This window comes from Chiloscyllium plagiosum, unplaced genomic scaffold (genome assembly GCF_037043375.1).
Source record: "Chiloscyllium plagiosum isolate Xiang-an unplaced genomic scaffold, Cpla_swu_hap1 HiC_scaffold_9, whole genome shotgun sequence".
In the NCBI taxonomy this organism is placed as follows: domain Eukaryota; kingdom Metazoa; phylum Chordata; class Chondrichthyes; order Orectolobiformes; family Hemiscylliidae; genus Chiloscyllium; species Chiloscyllium plagiosum.
The window spans coordinates 95,347,941-95,361,191 of NW_028270147.1; the positions used below are offsets into that span (position 1 = coordinate 95,347,941).

Below are 13,251 nucleotides of genomic sequence, written 5' to 3' on the forward strand. Positions count from 1 at the left end.
CCTCAGACAGTACAGCACTCCATTGCTATGTCAGTTTATTCTTTCTTCTAAAGACTCAGAGTAAGAGTGCTACATAATGAACCGAGCTCCCAGCCAGCACCCTCACCAGTGACATCACAGGGCAGCCCTGTGAGGCTTCCAAAGAGGAGCAATGTCCCATCAAAGTGTAGTAAATTATTGCTACACACCAGCAACTACAGCATGCATTTATATGGTACCTTTAGAGTAGTAAACCTCAATGTTACATCACAGGAGCATTATTGAAGGAAGGATGACATCAAATCATGGCATACTGGAGCAGGAAAACTTACGTTTAGGCAAAACTTTTAAGGAATGTCTCAAATGAAGAAAATGGGGCAGGCAGAGGGGCTTTAAGACAGGGAATTCCAAAGTTCAGTGCCAAGGGAGACGAACACACAATTCAAAAAGGAGTAGTGATAAAATCTAGGCTGTGGAAGGGGACGGAATCAGGCGTGTGTCCTTTTCTCAGAGGGTGCAAAGCTGCTGAAGATTCCAGAGATAGGGAGGAGTGTGGACGTGAAAGAATTTGAAAATCCAAAGGAGAATTTTAAACTCGAGGTTTTGGTCGAGTGGATCGGTGGGTGCGAGTGAGTTAGGGGGATGGGACTCTGTGCAGCTCCGTGTTCGCTGGGTTATGCTGCACTCTGTTTGTCAGATGGGGCCATCAGTTGCTGGGACCAGTGCCAAATGGCCTGGAGCTGAGTGACTGTTATATAATGAACCCACGTGGGCTGGAAACCCACATTAAATAAAAGAGACACAGCAGCCAGATGCAAGCAAAAAAGGGGGTGCAGGAAACTTGCCTGAAACGTCTTGAACGATTGCCACAATGATACCCAGACACTATTACTAACACTATCCTCTGACTGTCTTTTTAATAGGGCCACTGGAACTCGTCACTGCTCAGGCTGCTCTGGTTTCAGTGATCCAGGAGAGGGAACTCTGTGTTTGGAAGAGTTCCCATGTTACAAATGATAAAATCTACATATGCACACCAGCATGGGCTGTGCTGTAATGACCACAAACACTCAGAAATCTTGCGGCTAGAATCAAACCATGAATAACACTGAATGATGCAGAAGCTGGACATTCTGCTGAGCTCTTTCGCTCTGGTCTTTGTGTTCCCGCCATTCGACCTCACCTCAACCCATCAGTTCATCCTTCGATTCCTTTCTCCCTCATGTGGTCATCTCACTTGCCCATGATGCGTTGATGTTATTTGCCTCAAGGACTCCATGCTGCAGTTGGTCTCAGTCTCACCATTTTCTCTCTGAGTAATAAATAAATGTTTCCACACCACAACTGCCTGCTGGATCTTTTTCCAATGGTCACTTATCTTTGTTGACTAGCCAATGAACACATCGTCCCAACGAATTGAGAGATCACCAAGTCTACATTTTTGTGTTCTAAAGCACAGTTCTACTGGGTACTGTTACAGTGCCCATCACGCCCAGATGTGGTGGCGTCTTCTGCACTGATGACCAGGTTTTGGTGGTAATCCAGCAAAATCAATGCATGAGTCACCTCTACTGGAAGTGTCCACTACAAATGCATCTGCTTGAACATGTGAAACACATCAGCTATTTCGGAAGTCAGGAAGCAATTCCCTCCTTATTGCAATTCAGTAGCTAAGGATTAAAGCCTTGCACCTGCATCACAGAATCATATATGGTGCAGAAGGGGGCCATTCGGCCTATTATGTCTTCACTAGATCCCTGAGCATTTTAACTGACTGCCAATCTCCTGTCTGTGTCCTGCACATTGTTTCTGTTTCAATAACCATCCAATGCCCTTCATGAATGTCTCAATTAAACCGGTCTTCACCACACCTCCAGACCTGAACCACTCACTGAGCGGGAAGGATTCTGCTTGCTTCACAATTGCGAATGACTTCAAAGCTGTGCTCGCTGCTCCTTGATCCATTTCTGAGTGGGGACAGTTTCTCCCAATCAGCTCTGTCTAGACCACTCATAATTTTGAAACTTGCATCAAATCTCCTCTCAGTCTTTTCCTCTCCAAAGACAGCAGTCCCAACATCTCTTTCATCAGTGGAGTGTCACATCCCTGGAACCATACTAGTAAACTGCTTCTGCACTGTCTTCAACACATTCACATCCTGCCTGAAGTGTTGCACCCAGAACTGTACACAATACTCCAGCTAAGGTCGAACCAAGTGTCCTATATCGGTGCAGCACAACCTCCCTCTATACCCCTACTAATGAAGTGTTGAATAAAGCAAGGTTTATGTTCAGCTTTGTCTTCCCATCTTTAATAACGTATGTATATAAACACCAAGTTCTCTCTGCTCCTGCACCCCGTCTGTTTTAAACTCTCTGCCCTCACTTTTCTGTGTTGAACCTCAGCTTCTGCTATCCACTAGACAGAGCAGAAGGGGAGAAACTGTCCCCACTCAGAAATGGACCAAGGACCAGAGAGTGCAGCTTTAAAGAGATTTAAAGAGAACAGTCCTACACTGTTCTCCTCACAGTCAAGAACTCTCCCAAATTTTGTGTCTATAGCAAACTTTAAAATTTTCTTCTGTACGCCTAGGTCTAGATATTTACCATATGTCAGAAAAAGCATGGGCCCCATTTCCAATCACAGGGCAACTCCATTACAAACCTTCCCTCAGCCCAAAAATATGCCCATTAACTATTATTCTCTGACCCCTACCCCTCAGTCAATTTTGTCATTGCTACTACCCCTGTTATTCTACAACTAATGACCCTACTCACATGTCTGTTGCGTGGCAATGTATAAGATGCCTTTTGGAAGTTCATTTACTCCACATCAATAGCGTTAGATTAGATTGGATTCCCTACAGTGTGGAATCAGGCCCATCGGCCCAACAAGTCCACACCGACCCTCCGAAGAGTAACCCACCCAGACCTATTTCCCTCTGACTAATGCGCCTAACCTATGGGCAATTTAGCATGGCCAATTCACCTGACCTGTACGTCTTTGGACTGTGGGAGGAAACCGGAGGACCCAGAGGAAACCCACGCAGACACGGGGAGAATGTGCAAACGCCACACAGATGGGCTGCTCGAGGCTGGAATCAAACCTGGGACCCTGGTGCTGTGAGGCAGCAGTGCTAACCACTGAGCCACCCTCTTACCCTCAATAATCGTCTTAGTCACCTCCTCAAAAACCCCTGGCAAATTTAGTTAGATATGATTCTGTCTGCAGCGACTAATCCAGCGCTTTGGGAAATGCAGTCGCAGAGACATATGAACGGTTACTCACCCCCCCCCCCCGCCCCACGTCCTAGGTGCGGGGACGGACGGGGACACACACACACACGCACGCACGCACGCGCACACACACCCTCCCATACAGCCGATCTCACAGTGGTTAGACCGGAGACAGAAATTCAACTTGTACCTTGGCACATTTGCCAATCAGACCTCCGATGTGAGTGTTTAGTGGCCTTTTTACAGATAAGTGACACAATATCCATTTATACTTGGACTGCTGAACCCTGCATTGTGCAGCCAGGCTGCCAGAGATGAACCTGTTACTGAGCCTCCAGTGCAACTTTGAAAAGGCAACAGTGTGCAACGTGTCCTCAAGCTCAAATGGTCAGGATGTGCTGCAGCAGTGTGACATGGCCACATAGGTAGTACTGGGCACTGTACCTCAAGGAGGGTATACTGAAGGGGTCTCAGCACAGATTCATCACAATGATAAAAACCAAAATAACTGCTCATACTGTAGCTTCTCCCCACAGATGCTGCCAGACCTGTTGAGCTTTTCCAGCAATTTCTGTTTCATCAGAATGATACTGGAGTAAAGGGCTTAAAGAATTTTGAAGATTAAAGACTAATCTAACTGAGGTGTTTAAGGTAACTGAAGGATTTAATAGTTTCTCCTCAGGTGCCCCATTTCCTTCATAGGATCGTAGAATTCCTATTGTGGAAACAGGCCATTCGGCCCATTAAGTCCCTACTCACCCCCAACCCCCACACCCTATCCTTGTAACCCTTCATTTCCCATGGCTAATCCACGTGGCCTGCACATCTTTAGACTATGGGAGGAAACCGGAGCACCCGGAGGAAACCCACGCAGACACTGGGAGAATGTGTGGAGTTTGCAGTCGTCCAAGGCTGTAATCGAATCCGCTGATCCACTATGCCACCCTCTTGGTTTGGGGAAAGTGGCCGTGTCCTTCAGGGCCCAGGGTGGGCAATTCTGAGATGAAGAAATGGTTCTTGACATGGCAGTGAAACGTCTGGAACACCCTGTCCCAAAAACAGGGCTGAAGGTTTCAGAATCCAAACCAATCTACTTTTACAATGAAAATGCTAATGCCTATAAATGGCATTAAAATACAGATAATTTGCACGCATGGTACAAGAGGTTTGATGGGCTGAATGGTCTCCTCCTGATCCTGAGACAGCATTTCCAATTTTTAGAAAATTATTTGTTCTTGGTAACGCTAGGCTAGCATTTACTGCCCATCCCGAATTGCTGTTGAAGCCATTGCTGTCAATGATACTGCTGTGGGTGTGGAGTCACATACAGGTCAGACCAGGTAAGGATGGCAGATTTTCCTTCCCTAATGACCTAATGGTATTGTTGCTGGTTGGTTAATACAAGGTAATGTTCTGGGGAGTGGGGTTCAAATCCCGCCATGGCAGGTAATGGAATTTGAATTCAATTTATGTGTGCTGCATGGTGGCACAGTGGTTAGCACTGCTGCCTCACAGCACCAGAGAACCGGGTTCATTTCCCGCCTCAGGCAATTGTCTGTGTGGAGTTTGCACATTCTCCCCATGTCTGCATGGGTTTCTTCCGGGTGCACCGGGTTTCCTCCCACAGTCCAAAAATGTGCAGGTCAGGTGAATTGGCCGTGCTAAATTGCCTGTAGTGTTAGGTGAAGGGGTAAATGTAGGGGAATGGGTCTGGGTGCGTTGCTCTTCAGAGGGTCGGTGTGGACTTGTTGGGCCAAAGGGCCTGTTCCCACACTGTAAGTAATCTAAACAAAAAGGACATTGGTGAACTGGGTGAGCTTTTCCCATCAATTATTGAGAATTGCATGGTCACCATTACCGGGAATATCATTCAATTCCAGATTTGTTAATTGCGTTGAAGTTACCAGATGCCATGGTGCGTTTTGAACCTGTACCCTCAGAGTGTTAACCCAGCAGCATCACATGTTCACTTTACACTCTACAGATCAAACTAACAGCTTGTTTCAATTTGATCCATTTATTTATTTGACTTGGCGCTTGAACTGGCTCAAGGTTTTACCTGGGGGTTGCTGAGTGCTCCGTAGCTGATGCCTGGAGTTGATGGCAGGGTCACCGAGGGGGAGCCTATTGACGAGGTGATGACTGGATACGGAGACCCTAATCCATTCACTGGGGAAGCCAAGCTCCCCATGGAGGAGGTGAGAGAGCGTGAAGCATTCGCTGAGGAACCGATCATCGAATGATGGCCAACCATCGAGTTCACTGTAGAGTGCGGGGAAGGGGAATTCATCGATGTGGAGTTCACTTGGATCGCAGAGTCTGCAGGGGGAAAAGAATTCAGGGTTAGCAGTGTACGGGAATGGCAAAGACTCCAGGGGACAACAGACCAGAGAATGGTTCTCTGCATTTCCACACTCAGAAGAGTCCCTCTTTGGGATGTGGTCCCTTGTGTGAACATTCACCATGTGGTCACTTTACACACCTGCCCTTTCAGAGGCTGTCCGATGGTACAGGGCACAGCTCAGTCCCATCCTCAACTAAACCCACCCTGTCACAGCTATTCCAATCCCATCCTCCCATAACCCTACCCTACCCTCTGTCTTCCAACCCTATTCTCACCTAATCCCACCTTGCGCTGTCCCATCATTACTCGTTCCTATCCAGTGAAGGTGACCAGCCTATCCTTGGCAGGCAGCTGGCGGACAGCTCTTCACTGTCGAGGGACACGTGTAAAGCTTTTGCTCCAGTTCCTCTGACACTAGAGGTGCGCGATCTGAACACCCAACCCCGAAATTGTGGTCACGCATCTCACAGGCTCTCCTCCCTCTCGCAGGAAAAGCGTCAGGTTTCCCAACCATGTAAAATACAAGCAGCTGTACTAAAATCAACAGACGTAAACCCTGGAGAACGTAGCAGGCACCCAAGTGTGGGATCGCCCATTCTGCATCTCAACCCACGGTCCACAGTTAGCTCAGCTGTCCGGTGGGCTAGAACGTGGCTCATATTAATGGCAACAGCACAGGTTCAATTCCTGTAATCAATAATGTTCCTAATAGAGAGAGATGCTTATGGCCCTTTGGGCACCATGTTTAATTATCCACTCAGCCATCTCCAATTTCACTCTGATATTGCCAGCTCCTCTACTTTGGGGGTAGACTGAGCATGGCATCTGAGTGTTCCTTCTGCTGTAAACACCAGTGCTCTGTCTGTTACTAGGTGCTTGTCACCCCTGGCCATATATTTAACTTTTTTTGGAAAGGCCATTTTACAAGGGGGATGGTTGGGTCCCTCTGAGCGGTTTTTTTCACTGAGCAGACAGGACATTGATGCAATGTCCACTGGCCTCAGAACCTCTTGACAATGGGAAGGTGGGGGTGAAGTTTGATTAAAAAAAACACAAAGTTCCCATTCCACTGCAATCCTGTGGTACCTCACCTCACCCCAACCCACCCCTAACTGAGAAACATGGATGCACATGCCCCACTAGGTCAATATCGGCTTGACCAAGTAGCCAAACAGAGCTGCCATTAGGCAGAGTGGCCATCTACATCTTGTGTATCTGAGCCAGAAGTCTCTGGGGTTGCAACAGTGTGTACGTGGAGATGCAGGAAAACATAAACTTGAAAAGAGTTCACAAAAGATTTACAAAGATGTGGCCAGGTTTGGAGGGTTTGAACTATAGGGAGAGGTTGCTGCTTTCTGGGGCTGCTTTCCCTCTAGTATCGGAAGTTGGGGCGGGGGGTGACCTTATAGAGGTTTATAAAACCATGAGGGACATGGATAAGGTAAATAGACAAGGTATTGGGGTTGGGGGGAGTCCAGTACTAGAGGGCAGAGGTTTAGGGCGAGGGGGGAAAGATTTAAAAGGGACCTAAGGGGCAACCTTTTCATACAGAGGGTGATGCGTGGTGGAGGCTGGTACAGTTACAATATTTAAAAGGCATTTGGATGGGTATGTGAAGGGTTTCAAGGGATACGGGCCAAATGCTGGCAAATGCGACTGGATGAATTTAGGATACCTGGTCGGCATGGACGAGTTGAACCGAAGGGTCTGTTTCCGTGCTGTACCTCTCTATGACTCTATGAGGGGAACAATTAGTCAGGGCACAGGCTTGGCCACACACAGCAAAGCTCCCTGTTCCCCACAGGAACACCAACCTCACTAAGTGAGAATAACAACCCTGTCACCTTCAATGAAGACAAGAGCCTGCGTGTTTTGCTCTTCCGCTATTTGGCATGTCAGCTTCGTTTAGCCTTTTCTCACAGCCCGATGACCTCTAATTGTTCCCCTTGCTCAGCGTCAAGGCAGACACTGGGTGAAGCGAAGTGTGTGAATGGAGGAGCTGCTTTGTAGCAGCTTCCCCAGCTCACACTGAGCACAGCACCTTTCAAACAGGCAGTGTCCATGAGCACCAAGATAGGCAACAGGAGGCGATGGACAGGGAAGGGCTGAAGACAGAATGCTGGGCTTCGAGACTTGGGGGAGGGGCAGACCATGGTGGGGATATCGAGGACACAGTCTCCAAGTCAACTCCAGGCCCTGCCACCTCTGGTAGAACAGTAAGGCAGCCACATACCAGATCATGAGGGAACCCATGACAAGGAGGGGAGTGGGTAAAAACAATGACTGCAGATGCTGGAAACCAGATTCTGGATCAGTGGTGCTGGAAGAGCACAGCAATTCAGGCAGCATCCGAGGACAGGCAAAATCAATGTTTCGGGCAAAAGCCTGATGAAGGGCTTTTGCCCGAAACGTCGATTTTGCCTGTCCTCGGATGCTGCCTGAATTGCTGTGCTCTTCCAGCACCACTGATCCAGAAGGAGGGGAGTGGGCACAGGCTTAAATAATTGGCAGGAGAAGCAACGAGTGGTTCAAATCCGCTCTGAGCCAGTGTGGCAGAACCAGGTTCGAACGGAGGCATTCAAAAGGGAATTAGACTATTAGCTGAAAAGGAAGAATTTGTAGGGCTATGGGGAGAAGCCAGGGGAACGGCACTAAGTGAACTGCTCATTTGGTGAGCTGGTATAGGCACGGTGGGACCAAATGGCCTCCTTCTGTGCTCTTAATAAGGCTGTGATCCTGAGAGTGTTGTTGGAAAACCGAAGGGTGGAGCCACAATGAGGTAAAGCAGCTGTTGGGAGGGGAAGAGTGGAGGGGACTGGAAGTGAGTATCGAGTGGTACGACAGTGTGGACAGATCTGAAAAACAGTCCGATGAAGGGTCCTGCCCGAAATGCTGACTCTCCTGCTGTGCCTTCTCCAACCCCACATTTTGTCGACTTTGACTCTCTAGCATCTGCGGTCCTCACCATCACCCGAGCTTTAGGAGGATGGGGGGACTTGGGAGGGGCGTTGCAACTGACAGAGGAGCAGGACATGGGCAGAGTTTGTTTGAAGATATGTCTACTTGAGGGATGCTTGAAACCAGGCGCAATCAATACAAGAGAGTCATTTGTAAATCTAGCAGGAAGTTCAGGAGATGTGCCTTCAGCAAGCGAATGGAAGTCTACCACCAGAAGGATTCAACGCAAACAGCATGGATGTATTTTCGGAGAAGCTCCGAGGGTTATGGTGACAGAATGTGATGAAGTGGGTAGAGAGTTAACACGGCCACAGGATAGTTTGGCCTATTCTGATGCTGAAGATAGGCAGCCCCACACCTTACCAGGAAGGTCCTTCTCCCCTCGTTACCCCCTTCCCTACAACACTGTCTCAGGTCTTTGCTCATGACAAGCCTGTAAGCCCAAACCTCCTCTCAAAATCACTCAAGAGTAACAAGGGAGCAAACCATGCCAAGTCAGCCATATTGTGTTCTTTCAAAGAATTAACTCCCCCCCGGTGTCCTTTTCTTTCAGCAAGGTGCAGCTAGCTGGGGGTTTGATGGGTCTTTGGCTGACACGATCGCAGTAGTGTTTGCCTTATCCAGGGACCTGGATTTCCCCTCCTGAAAGCAAACATTTCCTTGATGGGATCAGTCAGTGTTCTGACGCAGTGTATAATACTCTACACTGAATCTGAACGGATTGAAGTCCCAGTCTTGATTTGAGTCTACTTGAACCAGGCTCTAGTGCGGTATGTTGGCACACTGCACCCTCAGAGGTGCCACCTTTCAGATGAAACTTCAAACTGCACGCCTATCTGCTCTTTCGAGTGACAATCTCATGATTGTGTTCAAAGAAGATTGGGTCATTCTCATGTTGCCCTGTCCAATTAGCACAGATTACTCTGCTTCCAATTGCATTGTGGGTTGTGGGATCTTGCTGTTCTGAAAGTCTCAGCCTACATTCCCAACAATGGCCACAATTCCGTATGTATCTCACTGACTGAGAAGAGCTTTGAGAGGGGGCAAGATGCCAATGTCCTTTCTTTCCTTGAACTCAAGGATGGTAGGTAATAGCAGCTGATACGGCATTGTCGGGCTGTTTACAAACTGAAGTTTCTTTTCGGGTTTCTGTCGGGCAATGGGAGCGATGGGCCATTTGAGTACAGCTGTGACAGTGCTACAGTTTCTAAAGATGACCTGTCCACTGTCTTGATGAAAAATGACACAAAATCTCCAGAGTTTCACAGAAATACACTGACAAGTAATTCTATTATTACAGCTGCAAGTATCCTCCAGAGATCCAGGCACCACTAGCCAACTCATCAATCTCACACTGCCCTCAGCTCCCAATGTCATTTCCCCAGGTTTGCACTGATAGTTTAAGGGCACTGGGGGCAGCCCATTCCAGCTTTTTCTCTCCCAAGTGCTGTCAGGGCAAGCACAAAATCCGACTGATCACACTTGCCTTGGTCGGTTTGACAATTTAAAATCTAATTCAGGCTTTGCTTGGTATTTATCACAGCAAATAGTTGTTTAAACCCCGCCTTACCTCCCCGTTCCTTTCCTGAAGGTGCTGACTCTCATATAGAGACACCCTCCTCTCATTCACTCAGTGTTCAACAAAGGCTAGCATTAGTGAATGGTGGTGGGGGTCAGATATCCAGAGGGATATGAATCTATCTTCCAATGCCAAACTGTTAAAATGCAGCATTGTTTACTGACTCAGGAAGTGAGCAGGGCTATCTGGCTTACTGCATTAGGTGCAGCTCTCAATTTCTGTGCCAATATTCCATCAAACACTTCCAGGACAGGGACAGCATTAGGTTAGATACAGAACGAAGCTCTCTCTACACTGTCCCCATCAAACACTCCCACGACAGGGTTAGATACAGAGTGAACCTTTCTCTACAATGATCACATCAAAAGCTCCCTGGACAGGGACAGCACATGGTTAAATATAGAGTAAAGCTCCTAGGTAGCTTGTCAATTTTTTTTCTGACTGCACAGTCGACTTGCAATGGGACCTGTTACTGCATTAACAATGCTCCTTGAAAACTCAAACTGCTGAACACAATCATTTAGCTTCTAATGTAGCCCAGTGACTTCTCAATAGTGCTGTCGAGTCTTGGCAGTTGATATAGTTTCATGAATGAGACGGTTTCAAGAACAAGATCATGCCATTCCTCAATTAGCAACATGAAATTATAACTGGTATGAAAACATTACTATGCAATTAGATCATAACTCAAAGAAAACCCAACCCCTTACACTTCAGCGCTGTTGTGCCTAGTCGATAAAGCCTGAAGTGATTGTTTAGTTCAGTAATTTTTTTGTCTTCATCAGCTCTATATTGCATCGCGGCAATGCCAGTCTCTCCAGTACCAGCAGGCACTGTCCTTCAGGGTAGCATTAACCTATACTGAGTCTGCCATCTGCTTGTTCTCTGACACTGATATGTTGTGACAGTGGACCTTCACTGGGTGCATGCGACGAGCTAGTGAGAAGCAGCAGTCTTCAGCCAATGTCTTACCTGTGCCTGTCTTGGGAGGGCTTTCAGCTCGGCTTGCTGAGGAGCAGTTGATTCACCCATTCCTTGCAAAGCTGCTTGTTTTTCCCACTTACCCCAACACATTAAAGTGGCTTTAGTCAGTGAGGCTGTTCATGTTTCTGCTGAATTTGCAACCTCTCTCAGTCGTAGTTTCTCATGCACTGTTTCAATCCCACTTCCATCCTGGCATTCACCATCTCCTGCCAATTGCCAGCATCCCTTTTTCATTAAGCCAGCTCCTGCCAATGTCTATCAACTGCCCCACCTTGTGCAACATACTCTTAACGCCTCCCCACACCCACCTCTCCAGCGGTCTAAGCCCCAATTTCCTTCCTGCCCATTGCCCCCTTCCTCAGCCTGTTCCCTCCTCTCCTGCTCCATGTCCAGCAATCTATTTCCAACCCAGCCCACAATCTGCCCCTTTCCGTAAGCTGACTCACCACCTACCTTGGTAATAAAATGTAAACTGACCATGGGGAGATTTTGAGATTTCAAGATTTCAAGCAAACCAATGTGGTTCACTGAATATTCACTCTACACCACATTTTGCGTCTCTACACATCTCGTGCGGATCCACACCTCTCACCTCAGGGCTTACTAATACCCGTTAATGTTTTCCTGTTTCTGAAAGAGTCACCGTGGGTTCCAGATGGGGTCAGATGGAAATTAAGATGGAGTTACAGTCCAATTGAGATCAGCTGGAGGTTTGACATGGGGTAGTAGTGCTACACTGGGATAAGCTGGAGGGTCGAATTGGAGATATAGTGACATTAGAGTCAGCTGGAGGGTTGTAGTGGAGTTATAGTGACACTGGGGTAAGCTGGAGGGTCTTGGTGGAGTTACAGTGACATTCTGCATTGTAAGTTACTTCAAGCAATGAGATCCAACGTAGTTCTTCCTCAAATATTTCCTTGTAAAAGCCGGACACAATATTCTGGAGGTTAAAGCTAGCTACACGCTCCTTAGTAACACATGCCCATCGGCCAATGGAAATGCCTGCTTGCACAGCTCAACCACCAGTCTTTTTCACCCATAAAACATGTCCAAGGAAACCATCCATAAAAGATACCCATCTTACACTTTACATTAAACCTACTCTCGCCTCACCACGGGCTTCTGAGAACACAGAGAAAATGGTTTCCTTGACAAACTCATTCTTTAAAAACTCTCACATCCTTGGAAGTGTAGATTATTATTTGCACCCAGCAGGTTGGCAGCTTGCCAGTCTCTTCAGTCCGTGTGGGGATCACGCCTGGCAGTGTGATACGGCCAGCTACCTTGGAAGACAACCTTACAGGGCAGTTAAGAGTCAACTGTCTTGGCACAGGTCTGGAGTTAGAGAGACCAGATTGGACGAAGACAGCTCATTCCCTTCCCCAGAGGACGTCAGTTGAGTTTTTATGGTCCAAAAAATTAATTGGTGATTAACAGATTTATCGTAAAACAGAATTCCAACTCTCAACCTGCCATAGAGTGATTTGAACCTGCACTTCTGCTACTGAATCCATGTTTCAAGATTACTCAGAGAAAGTGAGGACTGATGCTGGAGATCAAAGTCGAAAAGTGTGGTGCTGGAAAAGCACAGCAGGTCAGGCAGCATCTGAGGAGCAGGAGAATCGACGTTTCGGGCATAAGCCCTTCTCCTATTCCTCGGATGCTGCCTGACTTGCTGTGCTTTTCCAGCACCACACTTAGATACAAGATTACTCAGTCAGTCATGTAAGCCACTTCACTAATATATATTGAGGATAATATATCACATGTTTACAAAGTATTTGCTGCTACAGAGTCAGATTGGATTTAATTCATTGATCACAGAAGAAAACCAACAATGAACCTTATAGTATTGGAATATCTACCATGTTAAATCTCTTTGTCCCATTATGGCACATGTGCTGATTGTATAATTCGCAGGGCGATAGGGGCAGTGCGGTGAGAAGTAGGACAAATTGGACAGCTCTAATTCAGCAGGAGGTTGGAAACCAAAACTGTAGTTTGAGTATACGGGAAGTTGAGAGTAGGGAAGTCAGAACTAAGATTTCGAGAAAGTATCAGCAAGCAAGAAGTTGGTTTGAAATGTGTCTACTTCAACGCCAGGAGCATCCGAACTTGCAGCATGGTTGGTACCTGGGATTTCGATGTTGTGGCCATTTCAGAGACATGGG

At 47.3% G+C, this 13,251-nt stretch overlaps 1 protein-coding gene across 2 annotated transcripts in view; it reads right to left on the minus strand.

The window, feature by feature from the left end:
• LOC122554615 (retinoic acid receptor RXR-gamma-A-like) overlaps positions 1-13,251 on the minus strand; it is a 147,937-nt gene that overhangs the window by 65,546 nt on the left and 69,140 nt on the right. For both annotated transcript variants that reach the window (XM_043699926.2, XM_043699925.2), the window contains exon 2: positions 5,275-5,534. In XM_043699926.2, coding sequence (XP_043555861.1) covers positions 5,275-5,534 — 260 coding nt within the window. The remainder of the gene's footprint in view (positions 1-5,274; positions 5,535-13,251) is intronic.